The 25,913-nt window shown below is 42.0% G+C and overlaps 1 protein-coding gene across 2 annotated transcripts in view; it reads left to right on the plus strand.

Moving 5' to 3' along the window:
• FBXO30 (F-box protein 30) overlaps positions 1–25,913 on the plus strand; it is a 93,138-nt gene that overhangs the window by 21,465 nt on the left and 45,760 nt on the right. For both annotated transcript variants that reach the window (XM_069606720.1, XM_069606721.1), the window contains one exon: positions 13,270–15,346. In XM_069606720.1, the coding sequence (XP_069462821.1) occupies positions 13,270–15,346 (2,077 nt within the window). The remainder of the gene's footprint in view (positions 1–13,269; positions 15,347–25,913) is intronic.

Raw genomic sequence — 25,913 nt, forward strand, 5'->3', positions numbered from 1 at the left:
TGGTTTCCCTAGACCAGTTACAAATACAGGTCAAGTAAACAACCTCATGTCTTCAGTTAGACATAGTGTTAAAGGTAAGTTACCTAAAAATATATATTACATGAAAAGAAGAAAAATATATCAATGATTATAATGCAAACATAGATGTGCAGTACATTGCAGACAATTCTACTGCAGTTGCACGATATGTCACAGCATACTTAACTAAAGCAGAAAAGATAGAGCTCCAAGACCTCTGGAATGACCTGTCATCAGATAAAACAGTATCTCAGAAATTATACAGCTTGGGCATAAAAATGCTCACCCATAGAGAATGTGGATCTTATGAAGCAGCTGATCGTTTAACTGGTACATCATTGTATGGTAAATCTGAAAATATAGTATGGCTAAGTCTTGGTCCAGCTAAATCTAGAAAGAGTTCTACAATCATATGAAGATATAGAAACAATAGCCAAACATGATCCCAACAGCCAAGACATTTTAAAAAACAATTTTTGGACACGTACTACCCAAACAGAAGTAATACTTTGGAAAACATGTGTCTATACCAAATAGCCCAAAACTACACATATAAAAAATATGAAACCTGATGAAAAAAAAGGTAAATATAGAGTGTCAGACTGTGAAGGCAGCTTAGTTAAACTCACTAAACCAAATTTAATTAATCATATCAAATTGTCATTGAAGACTCCTCAACATAAAGAAGTATATTACATGTCCCTGCTACAACTCTTCAAACCATGGAGAAAAGACGAACAATTACTAGATAACTATGACTCATATGAGGATGCTTTCAAAGCAAATGAAAGCACTATAACTGATGTAAACTTTACACAGTACAAAACAATGTTGCACAATGAACAGCAACATGAAGAACTCCAAGCCCAACTAGATAAGGATACTCCTGACAGTAGTCAACCTTCTGTAACAGGAAGCCAAGAACCACTGGGAGAACCACTAATAACAAATGAGGCAGAATTAGCTATGATAGAAGTAGAAAATACCATGTGTCAGTATGAAGATAAGGAAGACTTAACTATGCTACAATCAAAACTAAGCAATGAGCAAAGTAGCATTTTTCAAGAAGTAACAAAACAAATTGCACGTGGTGTAAAACATGAAAATAAAGAATATTCCTGCCATAATTATAAACCTATACTACTGTACGTCAGTGGTGAAGCTGGTTCTGGCAAAACATTCCTAATCAAAATCATTAGTAAGTTCCTTCAACAATTGACAAACAACAAACTGTCTGCTGTTGTCACTGCCCCCACAGGTTTAGCTGCCTACAACATAGGTGGTGTTACATTACACCGATTACTACTATTACCAGTAGAACACCAGAACAAATTAGACTATTACAAACTTTCTGCAGAAGCTGCAATGGAATTACGCAGAGTATTGAAACAAATGAAAATGCTACTAATAGATGAAGTGAGCATGGTCTCCAACCTGATGTTAGCTTTGATTCACCTCAGATTACAAGAAGTACTCAAAACAAACTATGAAGAGCTCTTTGCAGGAAAACACATTATTGTTTTTGGAGATCTGCTTCAATTAACACCAGTAAAAGGTGAACCTATTTTTAAAACATTAGGGCACAAACTCTGCTGTAAAACTGTTGGCAGCATTGGAAATGTCAACCTTTGGCAACATTTCCAATACAGAGAATTAACAGAAAACATGCACCAATCTGCAGATCTAACTTATGCCAACATTTTAAAAAGTTTGAGAGTTGGTATACTTTCTAAAGAAGCAGAAGCAACATTGAAAACCCGGCACATTAATGCACTTTATGGCGATCATGCATGTGCTACAGATGTTATGGAACAATTAGCCCACAAAAATGTCAATTGTATGGCCTTAATGCCAACTCTTGCAAGCTGTCTCAAATTCAATGAAATAATGTTAAGTAAAGAAATGCAACCAATAATGGAAATTAGCGCCACAGACAAACTAGATGTACATGGTATGACACTACCCATGTGTGACCAGGCCACAACAAGACTAAATCATTTAGAACAATCTCAAACACAGCAGGCTTAGAAAAGATGTTAAAATTATCCTTAAATTGCAGAGTAATGCTTATTGACGTGGACCAAGGACTAGTTAATGGAGCACTGGGTACAGTTGTTGGCTTTCAAACATACCCACGTGACAACAAAATTCAGTTTGTCAATATAATCTTTGACAAACTTTCAGAAGTAAAAACGGATAGGACGCTCAACAGCTAGATTCCTTCTCTTCAAAGATATGTATGTACGCAGAGAACACTTTTCTCTAACTCTTGCATAGGCAGTCACGATTCATAAATCGCAAGGTTTTACCCTAGACAAAGCAATGATAGATATTGGTAACAGTCTTTAAAGAAGGCATGAGCTACGTAGCACTATCACGCTTACGTACACTTGACGGTCTATTTCGAATCAACTTTGATGCAAGTAAAGTAAACGCTGATATTCCTTGCATTTTAGAATATAATGGACGTCGCTCACTATACACTCCCCATCTAAACACATATTCTGTTCCACAAAAACTAAAACGTTGTAAAAGAAAACTAAATCAAACAGAAATGCAACAGGACGTCACTGCAAATCCTCCAAAGAGAGTAAAAGAAACTAATACTTCAAGTACCACAAACAAAAAAGAATCAATTAGAGAAGGTAAACCAGGTACTTCTTTAAAGAAGGAAGACAAACTCCAAAAAAAGCAGTTAGATACAGAACTACCTGGACCATTTAAATTCTCAAATATAGTTGGTGTAAGTTGCTATGCAAATGTAGCAATGAATATTCTATTTCAATTACCACCAATTGTTGACAACATTTACTTACACAGTACAGACCCATTGTGTTTGCAAATGTTAGTACTTCACAGAAATGCAGCAAACAATCCTGACAACAGTGTTTTTGGAATAAAACGACAATTGGACTACTGTGCTGGAATGGTGAAATTCACTATAAACTCACAGGAAGATCCACAAGAATTTCTAATGTACTTACTACAAGTACTGGAAAACAAAAAACATACCTATAAATGAAATCTTTCAGATTTCATACATGTGGAAACATACAAGCACTCTCTGCAACAATGTGACACAAGAAGAAATCCCCAATGAACGCTTCATATATATATATCAATACCAAATTGTGAATCCATTCCATTTCAGCAACTTGTACAAAATGCAAACCATGGTAGATTATGCTCTACCTGCAATTCAGATAATCGCTCCACGTCAGTAATACAAACACATAGTAAATACGTAATACTAATGCTTCTACGTTACAATGCAGATGGTACCAAAAACAACTGCAAGCTGACTGGATTCACACATGGTCAAATATCACTTGGTAAGAAAACCTTCACAACAGTAGGTATAATCTACCACGCAGGAGCCACAACCAATTCACGGCACTAGACTGCATATATAAAAAAGAAATGTGGATGGCTTGAATGTAATGATGGTACCATTACTCTAAAGCAGAGATTACCAGCAAATCTTACAAACGCTTATTTGATGTTCTTAAAACCAAAATTTGATAAACTGTATTTAAACCTTTAAGTAAATTTGTGTTAAAAAATATAAACTGTTAGAATACTCCAAAAACTGTTTGATTCTACCACAACTAATCAGATAAATGAATACCACTAAATTAGCCCAAAAAATACAGTTAGAATACGCCAATTGGGATCTAACTGTCCCAAAATTTAACAATATCCAAATAGATAAATCAAAACCACTAAAATATATTAAAAAAAATAGTTGGAATACGCCAATTGGTATCTAACTGCTCCGAAATTTTATAATATCAAAACAAATGAAGAATCTGTTACTGCTCCAAAAAAAATACAACAAAGCAAAGTATAAAGCATTAGCCAGAAACAAAAAGTGAACATTGAAAACAAACAAATAAACTGTAGCATAACAGAAAAAGGGTTTTTTTTTTTAATCCAACATGGATTTTTTTCTCCCACACACCCAATGATTTTAGCAACAAATAAAGAAACTGAGCAAATTGCACAGTACTCTGATTTGTACTCTACTAAATATGAGGGTCGAAAAAAGTATATTGCTTATACAATGTAATAAGTCATTACAAAATACTAATACTAACATGCTATTTTCTTTTATCACAAATGAAGAAGAAAAACATGGACTTCCATTACTAGACCAAACAGTAAGTATACAATAATAAGGACAACCATAGCAGCATATCACATCCGCAGAATCTAATACCTTTCTTCCTTATACATTTGTTTTTCACCCAAAGTTATAAGCAAATATGAATGTGATATGCTGCGGTGGTTGTTGCCAGGGCATAGATCTTGGGTGCATGGCAAATGGCCATGCACCCAAGACTCTATGCCCTGGCAACAACCACCGCAGCATATCACATCCATAGAGTCAAACATTTCAACTATGATCTATGGGAAACTTTTAATGTCCGCGAACAATGTGAGTGTTCTTAGAACACTTTGAACTTGCCAGCGAACAATACGGACACCGTTTTCAGGACACCCCCTACGAACATTTCAGAACAACGCGATAGTTCTTAGAACACTTTCAACTTAACAACGAACAATAAGGACAGCGTCCTAAGGACACCCCCTACGAACACCCCCTACGAACACTGGGAGTGTTCTTAGAACCGTCTTGTTTATTTGCGAACATTTCAGGACACCGCGAGTGTTCTTAGGACACATTCAACTTGACAGAGAACAATATGGACAGCGTCCTCGGGACACCCCCTACGAACACTCCCCGGACACCGTAAGTGTTCTTAGAACAGTTTCACTTTGCTTGCGAACAAAACGGACACATATTGAGTCCTTGGAACACCCCCCAGGCAGTTTATTTAGAACATTTCAGAACACCCGTGATGTCCGCAAACAAATCAAACACAAAAAACGTCCAACTATCTCATACACTCCCACCCTCCCCAAACACTCCTACACACCAACACACTCTACAAAATACACATTTTGAACAAAGTTTCACCGCGCTGTCCGCGAATCCAAGATGGCGGGCGCTACTGAAAAATCTGACGCGCTTCTCGTTCCACGCCGTCCAATCAGCGAACACGTTGTATGTCCGCGAGCATCACGCAAGAGGATTGGCCAATCAGGACACTGTTCGCGGAGCGAACAGGGAAGTGTGTCCGCGAACCGAACACAGATATCACTAATTTTTTTTTACCTACTTTTTGGTCATTTTAAAAAAAACTACTGGACGGATTTTCACCAAATTTGCAAAAGCACGCTTTCGGGACCAAGCCGCTGCTCCTGGTTTGGTGGAAATCCGTCCAGCGGTTTGGGCTGTAGGCGCGAGCAAAATGTTTTTCCCATTCAGTCTATGGGGAAAAAAAAGTTTTGGGACCCCCCCCCGGACGAATCCTCACCAAACTTTGCAAAAAAATTCAGAGTGACCCAAATACTTTTTTTGCAAAGTTTGGTGAGGATCCGTCCAGGGAGAGCGAAGTTATAAGCCACCCAAAAAGTGCTCTTCCTATGGAAACAGCAACTTAACCATAACTACATGGCCACTAACGTGGCCATGATATATATATATATATATATATATATATATATATATATATACATGGAGCCAAATAACAGCCCATTGCCATTCTTTCCGTTTAAAACTGTGCTTTATTACTAAACGAGTACGTTTAGTGGCACCATGTTACTACTGAATTTATCACTGATGTGTGTTTAATTCTTGCCACAGTATAAATAATGCTTGGTTTAGGGGAATATTAGTATATAAAGATGTGATGCCCATGGAGACAGTCTGGTGTTGATTTTCAAACGGTCGTCCATTTATTAAATTATAGGTAAGTTTTGATGGCCAAAGGTTTTAATTAAAACAAGTCCACATACTGTGGCAACGGTTCCATGATGGAGTCACACAGCCTGATAGTACAGCCCGGCCACGTGGATTCAAACTGTTTTTATGTGTTTTCGTCAACTTCTTAAATGGTGGCGTCCTAATAAGACTGGGGTTAGGAAATTCATGTGTGGTGTGTTTTTATTTTTTTTACATGTTCCTCATTTAGTGCTCGATCTGTTAATTTCTTGACCAGTTGTGTGGGTGGGCTTGCTCGTATGTTTCACATAATGCTCAAGCGTCTCATATGTTACTGTCCAAAATGACATTCCCTCCACCTTATTGGCGATCTTCATATCAATTGTCATGTAATGCGACTATGGTTTCAATTCTAATTTAGAAGAATTAGGTTGTTGGAATCTCTCGAGTTGTAGCATCACCTCTTGTTGGAATCCTCTCGCGTTGTAGCATCACCACTTTCTCAAGTGATTAGTTCAGGGGGCAGGTCAATGAATTGGAGGTAAATGCAAATGCTGGTCTCAGTCCACTAGCCTCTTTTAATGGCATATGCCTCATGATCATAAAGCATATTTTCAACCTAACTTCATTTACAAATTGGGTATTAAATTAAAGACTAGGTGTCTGAGTAGTGATGAAGTCCTCGACTCAAGACACCAATTTCAGCCTTGTTCAATTGTCCAGATGATAGAAAAACACCCTCTTCACCTTGGGCCTCTGCTTTATGATACTGTTGGAAAGTCCTATATCCTCTTGTTTCTCGCCTTCCTAAAAAGGCGATTGGCAGCTACATATGTTACTGGAAGAAGTGAAATGGTCACCTTCCTTTTCCATATTACTTGAAGATGCTTGAAAATGTGAGCCATTTTTTCTTGTCTTTCTGTTGGCCAAATTGATGGTTTTCAGTAAAGAAAGTCATCTGCTAAGTACAGATGGATGTTTTGTATTCTATTCTATTGAAATTGGCCCTGTTTTTAGTTTATTTACTTTCTTATAGTCCCTGTTATAAATTCTTCAAATTGTAATACAAATTCTAATTTCTCCTTGGGCTTCCTTATTAAGGAATCTGTGTGAAATGCGTGTTCTTGTTGGGATTTGTTGTGCTGTGATAAATTAATGCTAATAAATTATGATTTGGTGGCACTTGACCAAAGGCAATGTTAAATTCTAGATCGTCATGTTATGATTTTGAGTTGCACGCCTGTTGGTATCACAATGCACTTCAAATATTCTTCAAGAATCAAATATTTGTCAAAGGAAATATCCATGTAATTCCGTCCTAAATAGTTTTCTCTTGAAACGTAACTGGGCATCACTAGATATGATGTGCCAGTACCTCCTTGTGTTAAGATCTTCAAAAAATGCGGGTCTGTTTAGAAGTTCAGCTATTAGTTACTGTATCAAGATTCTACCATATTGCGTGACCAGTCTCAAATTGAATAACTGGTGATAGTCCTTTTAATAAAAGGTCAAAAGAATTTCAAGAATCAAATTTCTGCACAGCCGTGGGTTGATCGTAGAATGCCTTTTGGAAAGGCAGATGTCCATTAAATATGAATGACTGGGAAAAACATTGTGGTCACACAAGGGCTAAATTTATCAATTACTTCTCAAATTAATTATATATGAAAGATGAGAAAAGGATAATGTACGCCCTTATTATACATTGTTTATAATAAACACATCAATGTCAAATTATGTTTGTGTACAGTCAAACCAAACCGATTTCTATTTAAATGTGATAAAGTAACCAAAAAGGCCAGGATTAAGCTCAGAATTCCCATTTCATGTTCTACATAAAATCACAGCAAACTGTTGTGAAGTTGCATGCCTTGAGTCGAAGCCTCTGGTCGGACATTAAATACCACTTCAAAGTTGAATTTTCAAGACATTGTCTACTCCAAGACATAAGGTCAATCTGTTTTCAATATAATCTTGACATTTTGGTGGTAATCTTCTGACTGGTTTCGACATGCGTTAGTGCTGCCGTTTCTTCCACAGTGATTCGTATTTACAAAATTATAAATAATGATGCAATGTTGTGGAGGGTTCTCAAATTATTTAGAAAAAAGGGGTCAGCTACAAAAGGCTCGCTTTATATACTCTCAACAGGCTGCTAGCTGATGTCCATCTGTACAAGGCATAAATGACACCACTTCAGTAATTGTACCCTGAAACCGTGACCTTCACCAATGATGGAATACATACAAAAGATAGAGATCGCTCCTCTTCGAGTAAGGCTGCCATTTTATTAAAATGCATCGTTCAACGTTAACGTTGGCATATTACCATGTTTGCCGTGCTGAACAGACAGTGTAAACGTTATGAAATGGGCATTTTACGCCCTGATCAATCTTTCAAACCTTTTTAAAAATGCCATGCATTGGCAATCGTTGACAAAATGTTGAATGACAATACCAAACATGTGGTACATGAACATACAAAAGGATACAAAAAAAAACTATCTGCAGTAACATACACGTTTGCAGAATTGAGGGTAGCTGGGAGCTATTTAGCTTCGGTTTGTAGCCTACGAGAGCCTGGTTGACTTGATATCAACAGCTACCAGGAGCTACTTTTGGCTCCCCAGGCAAACTGATGCTAAACGAGCACACCTATGTGAATTTAACTCTGTGTGATTGGGACAATGTATAAATAATGGAGAAAATGTATGTTTGCATCTTATGTTGGATTTGAGGAACGCTATGCACTAGCTCCTCGATCGCCATTGATAGCTCCTGGTCACTGGTGAATGCTAGTTATCCTGGAGCTGCTTTTAGCTCCTGCTCATACAATCTTAAGTTTGATCTCTGCGTTTTGATAGTTTCTCCTCTCTAGCTAAGGGTTCAGGCATTTGCTGTGCCAGTATGAACTAACTCTGGTCAGTTTGTGGTTTTCTTGCAGGGCACGAACACAAATTGCCAGACACATGAGGCATATATTTAACTAAATGCTATATAAAGTATTTGATAACCTTAATGAGTCGTTTCATCTAGAAACACTTCCATCCACAGCAGTAATCTGGACAGTCCTGAATCGGGTGTTGTATATAGGAGGAACATGTATGAAATATTGACGGTCTTTTTGAGAATGTAATAAAAATGCAAGTTCTGCGCGGTGAAAAAAAATATGCACTTAGCAATTGCGAGAGTAGCACTGTAAATGGGGAGGGGGATCCTTTTAATCATTACAAGCCCAAAATGTAACTCTCATATAAAAACACAGGGGCACATGTAAGTATAACCAAACTATAGGGGGTAGGCTGAAACATGGTAAAAAAGCCTTACAGCATGCTTTAGCAGAAAACGTGCGTTAGCTTTCATTAATCTGCAACAAAGCCACAGTGGCTGGTAATACTTTGCAGGTCCCATGATCCTAGGCTGGTATGGTAAGAAGCAAACACATTTATTTCTTTATTTTTTTTTCTACGAGGTCACCGATTAGAAACAATGGGTCCCTCCGTTGGGCAAGGAGGGCATAACCATATTGTACTTCAAAATAATTTTAAAACACCATTTTTAGATGGAGGCAAAAGAACCACAGCGGTTTTAAATTGCCCCTTAGTAAGTTTTTCACCAGGGAAGAAGGTTGAAGAGTTCTTAATAATCAACATTGAATAGCAGTATGTCCGTGGTTCAAGTCTGACGGTGCCATGGTAGAGGGAGTTTCTCTTGAGAATCTAGATGAGATGACCGTGACGGATGAATAAAGTCATCTCAAATGTTTACGTGAATTGTCACTAATGTGGTGGTTGGATTGTGCCCTCCCAAATTATAATTAAGGGTGGGGTTGGGATGGTTTGTGGACCCAACTACTGAACATTTATTTTATTTATTGCATTTATTACACGGCCAAACCCAGCGGTATCACGACGTAGAATACTAGGCTTAACTGGATACAGTGATAAAAATAAATAAAAAAATACAGGAATACAGTCTGGTACTGGTAGAAAACCCCTTGGGTTACAATCTGGGGATTGATGAGTTACAATTCAGAAAAAAACATAGAAGTTGGACAGTAAAGCAGTACATTAGATAGCAAATTTAAAATGCAAGGTTTTAAGCAGCAAGGTTCATAATGGGATAACGTGGCATAGGTGAAGGATGTTAAGGAGGCCTTCATATTTAGAATTTATTGATTAGCCAGGTTTTGGTGAGGCTCTTGAAGCGTTGGTAGGAAGGCTCATTTCTGTTGTGCATGGGAGGGAGTTCCAGATTTTTGGAAAAGCTACCGGAAAGCTGCCCCCACCCCCTCCCCCTTGCTCTAATGATCTTAAATCTTGGTACAAAGAGGTGGGTACTCGAGCCTGACCTGAGGGATCACGTAATGTGTTTTGTTTTTTATTTTATTATCCCCCCCCCATTCCCCATGTTGCACAGTTACTAATGTTAGCTTGAGATTTAGGGGCATTTCTTTGACGGCGTCTTTTCACAGTTCTGTTCCGCTATCTGTTTCAATATAGCTCTCGGCTGCGTCTGGGCCCTGAATAAACCTGCATTATTTCTTGCCTGCGTACACTCCTTTTTTGGACTACTTTTGTAATTTTTATCAGTGAGTCCTGAGGCAACCCCCCAACACAAGTAAATGGTACAGATAACTAGGGTGTTATGAGACGCAATACAATAGTAAGCGGGACATGTCTGAGGGGAAAATGCTGACATTTTACCAAGTATCTGTTGAGTGAGTTTCTCCTTGTACCAATTCTTCCCAGTGCATGCATATATTATAACAAGTTTGCGATTACGCCTGGATGAATTGGCCTCCTAACTCCAACTCCACCCCTGCCCCAAAATTGACACCTATTTATTTGGGCGTTGGTGGGGGGGGGGGAAGCGGGGGAGTGTGTGGACCAACCATGCAAACCTGCATCTTATGAAGACCCCATGGCTTATTCCCCATCCTAAATGACACCCATAGAAATAGCAAGTGTGCGGACAATAGAAAACGAACAATGGAACTGCCTTTTTTATTTATATTGTATTTGTAAAGTGCACCACAACCCTTGGGCAACGAGGCGCTCTGAGAATATGAAAGTAGGCTTACTTCGGGGTTACAGGTGAGCGGCCCCAGTTGGACAACAATTGCTTAGTTGCAAAGAGTTGTGGACCTAGCACAGGTTACATTTATGGTACATTTTGTGGTACAGTACATGGTATGAAAACAACAGAATGCAAAGGCACAAACAGGTAAGAAAGGAAGGCTGTCAGATAAAGAGGTTTGTTTTTAGTACCTTACGGAATTCTGCATGATATTTGATCAGTCTAATTACTCTGGGAGGGTGTTCCAGTATGTCGCTGCCATGGTTGGGAAGCTGGAGCCACCGGCTCGAACTCTACGTGTGGGAGGGACAATGATGCGATTGGCGTAGGCAGTCCTGGACAGTCTAGAGGCAGTTTGTCTGATCCTTTGAGCTAGATAGGGGGGGGGGGCTAGTCCATGAAGACATTTGTGTGAGAGCCAGTGTTTTAAAGATAATCCTTTCTTTAACAGGAAGCCGGTGCACTTGTCTTCTGATACCAGAGATATGATTCCTATGTGAGATACCAGTTGCAGCCCTGGGGGCGTTGTTCTGTGCCAGCTGTAGTTTAGCCAGGTTTTTTTGGGATGTTCCAACAAAGAGGGCATTACAATAATCAAGCCTAGATCCAATTATGTCCCTTGCAATAGTGAGGCAGTTGTCTTGTGATAGGAATGGCCTGTTTGGAATGATAGGCTGCTGAGGATGCGATGGCATTAACCTGTCTTTCCATGGACAGGGTAGGTTCAAGGTATACGCCCAGTGTTTTGATTGCTTGAGACACAGTGATAGGAATGTTGTCTATTGTGAATGAGCAGTATTGCTTGTCCAATTTGCCCAGTGTTGCTGTGGATCCAATTGGCAGGAGTTCTGTTTTTTCACTGAGACAGAGCCAATTTTCAGCGATCCATGATTGAATTGTAGAGTAGATGAGGGTGTTCATGTCAGAGGGATAGTCACCGGTCAGGAGTATGAGCACCTGGGTGTCATCTGCATAATTGGGATATGAGATGCCAATAGATTTTGCTTTTCTGTAGGCATGTAAGGTTCTCTGCTGTAGTGATCACTGGCCATTAATGGTAGCAACTACAAAATTAGGAGTACCTGGGCATATAATTCTAGTTCCTAGAAAATGCCCAATACTTATACACAAGTCAACACTGACTTTGCAAATACTTGCTTTTAACAGGACTTCAGTCAAAGACGTGCATAGTGCTTATAACTAGTGGCTGAAGGCAGACCTAGTTAAGATATTATTAGTGTTTTTACAGCTCCAATTAAGTCATTAACTCCCAGAAGCCTGCTTTCGACAACCACGAGCAGGCACTTTACACTCAAAGTTTGATAGTAAGGCTGATGCACTGCTCGGAGAGATCACTGCATGGTGTCTTTTGGGGGGGAAGGGAATGGCCGTAGTGATTAGCATGGGCAGGGGCAGTCAATGGGTGGGTAAATGACCAAACTCCTACAAGCTTGGAATCCCTCCTAATAGCCAGAACTAAAAAGGTAAACTCCTCACTACCAGGAATACCGTGCCCAGTGGGGCAATGGGGCTTGTTTTAGGCCCCTCCTGGAGTATGGCAGCAGCACCCCTAGTGTGTTTTCAGAGAAGTTTGCAGGACCATGAACCTCACAATATTGAAGTGGTTAAACCTCTCCCCGAACAAGTTCATCCAGCTTCTGTATATGAGGGCTAATGTGTCTTGAAATGAGGGCTGGTGTGCTTGTCTCTCCACCGGAATGCACTCCCACGACCAGGCTTACCTAGACCTATATTTGGGGGTGTGATGGTGATGGGAAAGGGAAACCTGGTTCTCGCCAATCATCATTTTTATGGTTTAAAGGGCAGCGTTTTCTCTGGATGAAGGACCGGATTGTTCTTTTGTAGGAAGCACAATTCTGCGATGCCAGTTTGGTTGTGTAGCAGCTTAGCTTAGAAAATAAGCCATGATGGCATAGCCATAACTGGCCCGATGTGCAGTACGTGAAAGCATTTGTAGTTTTGCCGATTAATTTCTGGGTGAATTCCCCCCACAGGTTGCATTTACACTAAGTATTTAATTAAAAATGGTTCTCTATAAACTAAGTTCGTTTTTACTTTTTGATGTTTCTGCATTTTTAATTTGAAAATGTCTCTTATGTCTTGTTTACTAAAGAGCAAACTTGTAGTATCCTGCTTTCTACAAATCATAATATAACCAATGCGCATGAAGACAGTTTTTACGCTGTCTACATAGATCAGTTGATCCATAAAATTGTATGAACATTTAGTTTTTTTACTATGCATATACCACCGTTTTACTGTTTGAAAAGACCTTCAAGTAAATGGAATGCTAATGAATGTGAATATCGTTTGAAAACGTGCTCATTAATATATTCCCCCCCGCCTTTCTCTTTTTTTGTGTAGTTCTGAACAGGAAATGTACAAAGAAAAGCAACATTCACACTGTGTCAATTGTATCAGCCGGCGCTGCATGACAAGACCAGAGATTGGAGTTTCTTGCAATTTAATTTGGTGTCCTCTTGTATGCGGAGCAGTCTTTCATTTGTGCAAAGCCGATGAACATCGCATGTTGTGTCCACTTGAGAGAGTTCCTTGCTTAAACAGTGGCTTCGGCTGTCCTTCCACAGTAACAAGAAACAAAATTGCTGAACACTTAAATGTGTGCCCTGCAAGTGTTGTCTGCTGTACTATGGAGTGGAACAGATGGCCGCTGAGTTTTGCAGATCGAAAATCTTATGAAAGTTTAAGTAAAGATGTTGATGAAGTAGAACAGCTGGATATGGCCTTAGCCCTTCAAGACCAGCGCATGCTATTGGAATCCCTCAAAGTGGCAACCAACATGTCCAAAAGGACTGCAAAAAGGATGGAAACTAATCAACAGATTTCTGTCAATACCTGTGCATCTGATGCACCTCTTGGTAACTGTTTGCTTCCCGGTGACGAAGGCTCTTATAATGCACTTTATCAAGCAACTGTAGAAACTACAAAAAGCCTAACTGCAGCGCTTGATATTCTAAACACTGCTTCAAGAGACATTGATATGCTTAACGGCAAGTTAAATGAAGCAGATGGGGATGTTAACAACATTGTGAAAAGCAAAAGCGTATCAATGGAAAGCTTGGAGAGAAGGACTATGATGGATCAAGAAGGTTCAGAGGATGATTGTACAGGGGCAGTTGGGGGAATAGACTTTCCAGGTCAAAATTGTCATGTACAACAAAACGGGTCAAGTGATGTTTTCTGCAATATTAATCATTCAGATCTGAACAAGAATATTTTAAAATGCAGCAAGGCTGCTGGTTTGTGCAATGGATTTCACTTGGAAACCGTTTATACTGATCGTTTGGAAAAGCATGAAGTAGATTTAAGCTTGCGTCATTCTAAGCAAGCTCATCTTACAAATGGTGACTGCTTGTATTTAGAGGAAAGTGAAGTAAACGCATTGAAACCTTATTTATTACCAATTTCAACACACCTTCCAGAGGAAATGCCTTACAGTTCCCTTCCAAATGGCGCACATACTCTTCTGTTGCCCCAGGGCATGGGAAGAGAGCAAGTTTTAGAGCAAAAATTAGAAGAACGCGTTTTAAGGAATGTAGCTGTCTTTGGTCGGGAACCATTCCTAGTTGAAAGCTGTTGGTTTAAAACGAAAAAAGAGGACAAGTCTGTTGACACATCTGACTTGGAGGTTGTAGAGGACCCGATGGGCCTACAAGGGATTGATCTGATCACGGCAGCTTTACTGTTTTGTCTTGGGGACTCTCCTAGCGGTAGAGGCATTTCAGACAGTCGATGCGTTGATGGATATCGCATTGATTTTGGCACACAAACCTTTTCCTTTCCATCAGCTATATTGGCAAATAATACAATGGTTGGAGAAATTGCATCTGCTTCTGCATGTGATCATGCCAATCCACAACTTTCTAATCCGAGTCCATTCCAGACTCTTGGTCTTGACTTGGTATTAGAATGTGTGGCTAGATATCAAACCAAACAGCGTTCCATGTTTACTTTTGTTTGTGGACAATTATTTAGAAGAGATGAATTTTCATCGCATTTTAAAAATGTACATGGAGACATTCATGCTGGCCTTAATGGGTGGATGGAACAGCGATGTCCTTTAGCATATTATGGATGTACATACTCTCAGCGCAGATTTTGTCCTTCAACACAAGGGTCAAAAATTATTCACGATCGCCACTTAAAATCATTTGGGGTACAGCCTTGTTTCTCCGTACCTTTGGAATATTGTGTCAGCTTGTTCAGCTCTTATAGTGACCATCTGAGTGGTTTGCCTTTTGAGATTCTGCAACACATTGCTGGCTTTCTAGATGGCTTTAGTTTGTGCCAGTTGTCAAGAGTGTCACGGTTAATGAGAGATGTCTGTGCCAGCTTGCTTCAAGGACGTGGAATGGTCGTGCTACTATGGGAGAAAAGGCATTATGCAAATGGACGTTCATCATGGCAAATAAAAGAGAAGGTGAGTTTATTTAGAAGTTATTTACATTATTAATCAGTTGCGATGGCATTTAGATTGAGGCCTTCATCTATTAAAATTGTATTTTTGAGGAGGTACCTCTTGCTAGCAACATGATTGAAAGAGAACAATGCTTGTGTACGTCTTGAATTACATTACTTTTCTAGAGATAATCCTTTTTTATTTTTAGTTTGGGATATTAAATGGCGCTGAAAGTACTACCTTTAAGCCAAACTATTGTCATTAAAATGAGAGCTTTAATGGGTTTAGGATGAGGGTCTGTAATGCTTTTCTATGGAGATGACATTTGAGGAGAGATGGTGTATTTGGTGTTCAGTTATTGAATCCCTCCCATTCCCTGCCCCTAGCCATGCTAATCCCTCCCATTCCTGTCCATCTCTGAACTCGTTCTGAGCTCTTCCATGGTGGTAGCCATCTTGTTTATGCATGCATTCCGGACCTTGTGTCAAGCATTCGTCCAGTGCGGTGACCTGTATATGATTTCCGTTTCCTGATGTCTCCCCTGATTACAATATGAACTCCCTTTTTAGGTTATGGTGCACCTCACTCTACTCAGTTTTCTTTCTGTCATACCCCTCTCCATGTGTTATGCACATTTATTTTTTATTGTGAATCTGCCCTTGTTTTAAAGCACATTGACTCTTCCCTAGCATCTTCCATGGCCCACTGGAAGTTAAAATATGGGGCACCGTAGCCGTCCCATAGCAACCTAACTGTGCTAATTTGAAGGCACATGACAGTCCTGTTTCTTAAGCGAGGGGTCAAAACCAGGTTAAGGTTGAGCATGACCAGAAGTGAGATATAAAGTATGCTGGGCACTTCCTGCTTGGTCGGATGAGGAGGCTCAGCAGCGGAGAAGTGGATGAAGGATAGAGAGGCGAGTTCTATGCATTGTTATCCATGTAGCTCTTCTTAGGATGTCATGCTTTCTATGTGTAATCTTGTGATAATCTTCTGATAGATATTTAAGAATGGGGATGGAAAGGTACAATTTTTATGAATGGTAGCCCGATAATGTTTTTCTGGGAAAGCTTCCTACACATCAGAAACAGTGTGATCGCTACACCTGATGGTCGAGGGTTCCCGTACATCTGCAGACTGTGTACCTGTGGGATTCCTTCAGTCAGAGGTTTCGTTGATCTCTTCAATCGGTGGTTGCCGGGTTTCGATCATTCAGGAAGCAGGTTCTCCCGTAGGAAGAGCACAGAAGGCATGGGGGTTCTTTGAGTGGTTTGGGGGTTTCATAAATGAAGCCAGTGAGACGAGTATCCCTTCGGTCTCGGAAAAAGAGGGTTTTTAGCTCGTGGCCTCTGTTCACTCTGGAAAGTTGGGCCACCCATCCATGGTAGGAGCAAAAGCGTTCTTCGTACCTAGAAGATGCCTGCTCTGCTGATTTATCTGCCAGCCCGATTTTACTTTCGTTTTTCTGATGTCGTATCGCCTCGCTTTATCTTGTTTACACCTGGAGTTGCAGTTATGTACCAAGCTGACGGGTTTAGCCGAGTATGTCAAGCTGGTGAACTTGTATTTATGCGTGATCATTGACATTTTTGGATTTCTTTGAGTTTAAATTTTCACCATACTCTGTTTTGATGGTGTATTTACTGGTTGCAATTCAAATCTGTCATATATACGGTTGAAGACAGCGTAGTCTATTTTATCCCACAATATGTTGATCTGTGAGTGACTAAACCGAACAAAGTACTAGCCACAATGGCTCAACGTGAACATTTGCAAACACGTGTGCATGAGTTATTATGAAGTCCGTTATCAGTGGTTTCATGCACATTATTGAGCCTGTCCTATTCGTGTTTATTTCTTAAAATGGTGACCCACTGTCCTCAAACGCCTACAAGTACAGGCTGGCTGTCAAGCGCGGCTGGCTTCGTGTCACACAAACAGTGGTGATTAGCCTCGATATAAGATGACATGGTGTTCCCCTGTGCATCTTGGAGCGAGTGAAAACATCATCTGGTTGTCAAGGCGCTACGAGTTCAGACTAAAAGTCATGTGTACGCCTCACTAATGCCAGCAATACGAGTCTTTGCTTCCATTGTTTTGTCGGCGCATTTTTATTTTTTACAGACTTCTAAAAAAAAAAAAAGGCCTATGACGGAACTGCGCCATCTCAATCGAAAAAGTGTTAATAATGACTGTGCATGAGAAGCAGGCAGCGTAATTGACTACAGAATAACGGGATGTCGACATGCATGTCAAGGCAACTGTACAAAATCTGCTTCCAATAGATGATGGTGTTCCAGCTCTCATTTCACATGAAACTTTCACGTCTGTCTAAATGTTGAGCAACATTAGCCCCCCTCCTGCTTCTAGGTGTGGTGATCTTGGGCAAGAGATTCTCATGGCAATGCGCTTTCAGATTTATTTGGTGTCCATCATTCGATCATGTGAATTTTACATCGTCTGCTTGTCCCAATTAAACCGGGCGTTGGAAAACAATGGGCCCACATTTCCCATGACGTCAGAATCCTCTACCCAGCCTGCGTCGCATCTAGAGAGAAATGTGATTGTTAGCATATGCCAAACTTAGATGGAATTCTTACGTTTATTCTGCGCAACATCTAGATAGAAATGTGATTCAATGATTGACATGCGATTCACTGAGCCTGGACCAAGTGTACAATCTTGAATCAATAACCAACCCACTAACAATCTCACCCCTCTGCATACACCTCTCAAACACAACCACAACTCTATAGCACAACAAAACGCACAAACTTCACTACACCGCAACAACAAAAGACACATAGACCTGCCCAACAGTACACATCTACCGAACGGAAAGCACCCCAAGCCCAGCCAACAGACCCACCGGGCTGAGGCTGCCAACAGCACATCACGGCGCTCTTGCGGTTTTCCAGCTTTTCCCACTAACTTGCCCCCTTCCTTCCCTTTTTCCAGAGCGCCAGGGGACCACTCCGGTGGTGATAGTGCGCCGTACAAATATCCTTTAACAACATATTGGGGGTGCATATACATTAATGTTTTGCACTGGTTAATCATCAGCGCCTACAGCAGCTACCTGAGGAGAGGGCAGGAGCCCCTCCTCATCCTCGCACCAGAAGCCGGAGCGGGCATCGAGTCATGCGGACGCACGGCTTCAAGCTGCAAGCTACACCTACCCTTCTTCTGAGACGTCCGCCTGGGTAAGGCCCTTTTGCCCTCATTATCTCGACCCACACGCTGACTCCCCACAGAGCAGGCATCGCTGTAATCGCCCGCCTGACCTTCCTTTGCCTGACCCTGTGATGTCGGGCATGACGCGGCACCATAACGAGGCTGGTGCCCCGTTGATAAGCTACTAGCCGCATTTAGTAGCGGCCATATCCGCCGGCAGGCGGAAACGCCGGCGGCCGCCTACGAAGGCCCATACAAAGGCCCCTGTTCGCCTAACTGTGCGCATAAAGAAAATTCATAAAAGCTGAATTCCATACCCCTCGCTTTTGCACAGCAAGGCACACTGACTAGGTGTGAGCAAGTCTGAGACAGCGCAAGCTTTATTTGTCATCGGTACTCGGTACCTCGCCTGTCAAGACACGACTCAGAAGGTCGCGTTCTATCGAAGGGTCTCTTTCCAACAAGTTTGTGGAATCGGAATGAGCTGCATAGCCGACGTTCCATATGAGTTAACAGTGTTTCTGAACACTGGTTTGAGCCTTTCGGGAAGCCACATGCAGAGAGCCAGCGGGTAACCTCCTAAAAGATGCACCTCATGTTATTACTGAACTACTAAATAACTAGGGTGACGAGATTAACCACCTGATCCCTTCCTACATCCACCCAGCATAAAGCTGTATTTTTCCCAAGTACTACTACCCCTTGTACACCGCTGTTCGTGCCAGATCTTACTATTATGGTCCACATTCTCTATACCTGCCGCAGCACAATGAGCATATCTTACTTGCCCCTCTCCTTCAGGCTTCTCATTACATCCCCCATGACTTACAAGTATATTCTGTAATGCCTGCCCAATACCATTTCAAATCTAGATGCCCCCTGTGCTGTGCCTATTGACCTGATTTGCACTGCTGCTAGCTGCCTAATTGTGCCTTTCCAAATCTAGATGCCTTTACACTTTGCCTATTGACCTGATTTGCATCACTGTTGCTAGTTGCCTAATTGTGCCATTCGAATCTAGATGCCCCTGTACTGTGCCTATTGACCTGATTTGCTCAGTCCCTTGAGAAATACAAGCTGCGACATGCAGCTAAGAACCTGTGCCAGCACTGACCTTATATTCGCTGCAGGGGTGGGCTTATCTAGTTTCATGTCTGACCTGTCCATTCTGGGGTTCAGCGTACAGTTGAAATTGCCCCCCCAACCCCTATGACCACCCCTCCTATGTGGGGACTGATTTTGCTGTATAGTGTCTTAAAATAGACCACTGTGTCTTAGTTAGGTGCATGTGTTTGATACACACTTCTCTATTCTCTAGCAGCCCCCGAATCGCTATCATCCTCCCATCCGGCTCCACCATGGCCTGTAGCATCTGGAAGGGCACCTGTGACGGCACCCAGATGATTACTCCCCTGGCGTATGCTGAGTACTTTGCTCCTACAGTAGTCCCTCTCCATTTGTTCTTTATCACCTCTTGCTTCTCTTTAGTGAGGTGGGTTTCTTGCAATAGGGCTATGTCCACTCTTTGCCTTCTCAGGTACATCATCACCTTGTTTCTCCTCAGATAGCTGTTGAGTCTTCTGACATTCCAGGTTACTGTTCTAAGATCTCCCGTTATCAGTATCCTGTCCCCCCTTCCTCCCTCCTTGTCCCTCACTCCAGTTGTAGTTGGAGTGAATCATGCGCAGGGGCCCATGGGTGCAAGCTCGTTCCCTAACAACTATCCCTACTACCATAACCATATACACTGCAAACCCCCAACATCCCCCCCCCCCAATACCCAACTGTAGCCCCGCTCCATCCATGGATCTCGGGCCTTCCCGCATCTGGTCCTACCCTGTATGTCGGTGCTAGGAACCCAGCAGGAGATTACCGCACTACTGGCAACCTAACTAATCTGTCTAGTGGGGTATGAGATGGGTCTCCTGTGCCTTCTGCATGTGGCTTCAATATTTTCTGCCCGTCTCGTATACATCCTAACTTCTCCCCAATTTATGCGGAGCTATATTTCAAGTCCCATTGTCAATATATATACAGCACCAAGTGTTCCGGGCTGATTCATCGCTTCTCGGGTTGCTCCTCCGCCTCCTGCGGACCATTCTGTGCGTCCAGCCAGTTCATGGCTTCCTCTCGGGTCTCGAAGAACAATGCCTTGTTTTTTTGAGACTTTCAGTTTCGCAGGATGCATCAACATGTATCTGAGGCCTGCCTCCCGCATCCTCCTCTTAACTGCTCCAAAGTTTAGTCAGTGTCTTTAAACCTGAAGTATGTAGTCCGGGTATGCTGTTATTGCTGCAGATGCTCTCCTTATAGTGCCCCCTTTGTGAAAATACTCCAGGATTCTTTCCCTATCCCGGTAATTCAGTATTTTGGCGATTATTGGCCTCGGTGGTGCGCCCGGTGCCGGTCTCCTTGACAGTGCGCGGTGGGCTCTCTCCACCGCAAATCTTTGGGAGAGCGCCCCTCCCTCGATCTCTTGCAGCAGCATGGTTTCTATATAGTCTGTGGGGTTTGAGCCTTCCTCGCCTTACGGGAGCCCTACGATGCGTACATTGTTCCTTCAGGCCTGGCCTTCGGCCTCCTCAGCCCTGCTTTCCATGTTGCTCACTTGTTGGCACAATATGTGAATCTTGGATGCCTTCGCCTTGCAGGTGGTGGTGTTTGGCTGGACTTCTTTTTCTAGCTCACTTGTGCATTCGGCTATCGCTTTGACGTCTTGTCGCAATAGGTTGACGTCCACTTGTACAGCATCTATCTTGAATTTAAGTGAGGTATTGAGGTTTGCCATAGCTGCTTCCTGTTTCATATCCCATGTGACCTTTAAGTCTGCTATTGCTTCTGCCTTTCACTGCTCGTCGGACCGGTATCTGTCCATGGGCTCCTCTTTGTTGCTGGGATGACCTGGCGAATTAGTCCATGGTGGGTTGCTTCCCTTTCGTTTTGGGAAGTTTGGATGCCATTTCAGCAACTGCTTGTGTGTTCCCTCTGGCCTAATAGGGCTGGGTGTCAGTTGTGCGAGCGGCACTGGCTCAGTGCCGAGGGGCTGGTGGTTGCTCTAGTGGCGGGCGATCCTGGACCACCTCCATAGTGTGAGCGGCGCAGACGACGGTGGTATTCTTATCCGGGCCCACTAGTGACCTTTATTGTGCAGCTCTGTTCATAGGGGACAAGATTAAGCCAAGGGGTGCTGCAGCATGGGCCTGGCCTAAGACTGTTCTCGCGTACCTTAGCATTCCGCAGGGGTGTTTGACCTTCTGCTTTTGTGGATCACCGCTGGTAGCTGCTGGAGCCGGGACAGCCAGCAGTGCTGCTCATAGCTGTACGCTCCTCTGCATGGGCAGCCTCTACAAGTAATGCCTTCTCGTGCCCCACATGTTCCATTGGATCCAACTGCTGAATGCTCTTTGTTCCACTGAGCACCTCCCAGGCTTCTCTTTTACATGGGCAGCCACTCTCCAGAAGCCTTCTAGCTCATATATGGACCTGCAGTGTCCAACGCTGATCGGCATGGCAATAAACGTCGTGAGCACATCACATCCGTAGTTCCATTCCGCCCTTCACGTCCATTGTACACTCAAAGAAAAATGTATGTATCAGCACCCTTTGTTGTGCTCCGAAGTCAATCCAGCATTACGATCATGTACGGGGCAATCCACATCCAATGCAAAAGTAACACCATCGGTGCTTATATCGATTTCATAGCTAGCACGTCCGCGCTCTCTCCCGAAGTTGCGGTCCCATGTATCAATGCAGGCCTGGCTTTCCCAGCGTGCCCCTGCATCATCGCCATGGGCTACTTCAGAGGCGGTGTTTGTCCCTGCCTCGGGCTGCTTCAGGCTGTACGTGCATTAACGCTGCAGTTACTAAAGTCGATGTCTGCACGGGCTGTGCATCCCAGGGGCCCCTATCCTATAGAATATGTCCATGTTGCACCTGGCCGACGCCGCACACCGTTCCTGGCACCCCCGCTATGAGACTTAACGTTCCACAGCTAGACGTTTGATCTGCCTATGCTCGTTGTTCCTCCTTTGTTGTCGGGTGGCGGCCATCTTCCTCGCCGCCGCAGACGAACCTCAGTTTTCTCCAGCATTAATCATCAAAGTTATTACACGGGTCCACGCCAAAATGCAACTTCACATGCCTGGAAGCTTCACACACGTGATCCTTAAAGTATATGACTTTTGTATCATTTCTCACGCGGTGCCAGCAGGATAATGTAAGGATCTTCAGGAGCTCCAGCAGAGGCACGTCCTCCTACATGGCTCCTTAGCCACGCCCCCCCAAATTCTAGGGCTGTGTTAACCCTTGCTGTAGAGTCATAAAATGGTTTTATAGCAGACTCTATCCATGACCAATCACACTACGGTTGAGTGGTGTTTTCATCTGTTCATTAGTGCCAATATCTTTAGATTGTATATTGTTTTCTATATCCGAGTCTTTGGCTTGAATCCCTACAAATGTATTGGCTTCATGCATGGAGTTCATTGGATGGAGCTTATGTACCAGTCAGAAAAGCATTGCGTTGTTCCAAAATTTGTTTTGATATAATTATTGAATGAAATTCACGTATCCGAATGCTTGGGGTAAAGTGATCCAATCTGTATCATCTGAATTCCTAGATCTTAAAACAGGCATTTACTTAACAAGATCTAGCAAGCATGATCTGTTTATTCTGTTGGTGCCATTGATTTTTAAATCTTTCCCAACCCATCATTTTTGATGAATGATTTTCTTCTCTGGGAGATTGCAATTGTGTTGCAGCCGCACTTGTAGAAGGCAGCCGCACTTGTAGACGACAGTTCAACACCTGGGGAGTAGCGTTATTGACTCCTGCTCTAGAGGATTTGTAGTCTTACACGGGATGACAATAGTTTGACTAACAGCTTACAAATTGGGTCTAGAAGCAATCAACTTTATTTTAGTTGCTTTGAATTTAGAAGGAAAGGTATGTAGTTTTATGCCGGTGTCCCCATTTAGAAAAGGTAGTTTTAATCTACCTCAAAGATTTTAGATTTACTAGCCATATTAGCAGTACGTGTAGTGAGGGGCACTCTACTGCAGCAGAGACCTGTATATCAGTTTGGGTTTGTATCGATTGGTCATTTAAGGGGAGCGTATATGATCCCTGGATTTTTGTTGCTGCTTTTCTGGTTGTATCTGCACATTCAAATCAACAATTCCATCTACCTTGTGCAGATTACATACGTTTTTTAATTATGGAGTTATGGCCTACAATTTTGGTCCCTTGCATTTATTTATTTTTTTGTCGCACCATGATGTGGTTTTTATTGGCCTTTTATTTTTGACCGTATTATCTTTCCACCTAGTTCTCCGGGAGTTTAAATCCATACAGGTAAGCGAACCTGTGGACGCTGTATGGAATGTTCAGGGCGTTTCTGTTATCTAATTAGACTGTTCAATGATATCGGTCAAGGGTGTTGGACTATTGAGTGAGAGGTTATCCTCACACTCAAGTCTCGGTTTGCTATCCGATCTCTAACAGTTTCTTCATTCCTTCCCGTAGCACAGAAGAGGATATTCATGTTCTCTTCAAGTCTGGCAAGTTTAGCAACATTGATATTCACCATGTCCCATGTTTTCCCCAACTTCCTGAATGGTCTGATCCGACACAAGTCCATTTTGATTCTAAATAAGGGGTTCCTATCCTCTCCAATGAAGGTGCCTCCAATTGTCTCGTACACTTTGTTGCATGCGTTGAAGCCTGAGAAGTCTTGGAGACACACAGAACTTCACCCTTTTCTCTTTTTTTTTTTTTTCAGCCATTCTCTCTTTTGGTACTTTTGAATGATGGAGATTATTAGTCTCTCAAGCCAATGTGAAACCTAATGTATTCATCTTGGCAAGAATCCCTGATAGAGGGAGTTTTACTTCACAGATTTCGTAATGGGACACTGTCTTTTATCCGGAAGATTCAGGATTCTAGTAATCGCCGGAAAGGAATAAGTACCTCTGTAAGAGGATCTTGAGTGCTGTTGTTGGCCTGAGGTGTAGATAAGAGTCCTACGAGGGGAGTGAGAATTGGAATTTAGTTGTGGTAAATATCTCATTATTACCATTAAAGAAAATTGGACGCTCGTTGAGTATCGTAGAAGCTTGTTTCTTTCAATACCTCCCTTTTGGCATACTGTGAGCATTTATTTAAAGTTGTATCAATAGGGCTGTCTTCTAATTTAGACAAAGTAGCATTTAATTTATGAAACGGACACTTCATCCATAGCATGTGGCAATTTTGCGTGTGGGATAGGTGCCCCTAAAGATAATTTCTTGCCTTTTCCCAGCTCTACCATCACAACAGGTGCTAACATTGAGACATCGGATCTAAAATTGTCCATACAGTGCAATAGATCCGCAGGATCAACATTTGTTAGAGAGGGCAACAGATGATACCAAATGGGGACTGTGCTGTAAATGTCTTAGAATCGATGATACCAACAAATAAACTTAGGTTCTTGGTGAATCTTGACCGGAATCGATCCAAATTCAACCACCTCTGATTTGGGCTTTTTCAGTGTAACCTTTCCATTTTTGCTTCCCAGATGTTTCGCTTTTCCATCTCCCAAAACAGTTTTGTCCATCATGCATCAGATGTTTTAACTTGGATGGTATTAGTTAGACGCTGCACTTAATCAGACATGCTAGTACTAGTTTGCGGTGCAAAGCACTTATTGCTTCTTAGTTCAACAAACATGGTGCTTTACTAAGTTGGAAAACGGCGCTCAGTTTAGAGCTACTATGAATCGCAGCCCAATTTGATTAAAAACTTGCAGCCAGTTCCACAGTTTCTATTCACTCGCAAACGGCCTCGCTACACCTTTAGAAACCTCATATCAGCGCTTCTCTATGATAAAATCAAGAAACTCTCACCATCGATGTAAGATTAAATACTGTGAAACAGTAACGCTGAGCGGCCCGAATTATGGTTCATGGAACACTTATTCGACCGTCCCAGCTACCCCCCGCTTGTACAGTTGCATTAATAATCAGTTACGAGAATTCTCACATTAATAGCTTCTCTGACAGGACAGCTTGTAAACCATGCAATAATTATCCCTGAAAAGGAAAAGTTGGCTGGGGGTTATTCTCCGAGAAATCTTCTGCCAGTATAATACTTAATTATCAAATAGCAACCATAGAGTGAAAAAATATTTGAACGGGTTAACAGGGGCTCTTCAATTGATCTCCAGGGATTTTGATAAAAATGTGCTTCAAACAGGCTATGGCAGGCTATGATAACCATACTCCGGCACACACTCCCGTAGTAATTATTAGTAAATGCAATGGCAATTGCGCGAAAGATTTCATATACAGATTAACAGATCCTTACTAGATCTCCTTGGGATTTGATGCAGAATGATTGAATGTACAGGCTATGGATTGAATCCCACTTCCCCAC

Source organism: Ambystoma mexicanum, chromosome 4p (assembly GCF_040938575.1).
Source record: "Ambystoma mexicanum isolate Mex_15411 chromosome 4p, UKY_AmexF1_1, whole genome shotgun sequence".
NCBI classification, from domain to species: Eukaryota; Metazoa; Chordata; class Amphibia; order Caudata; family Ambystomatidae; genus Ambystoma; species Ambystoma mexicanum.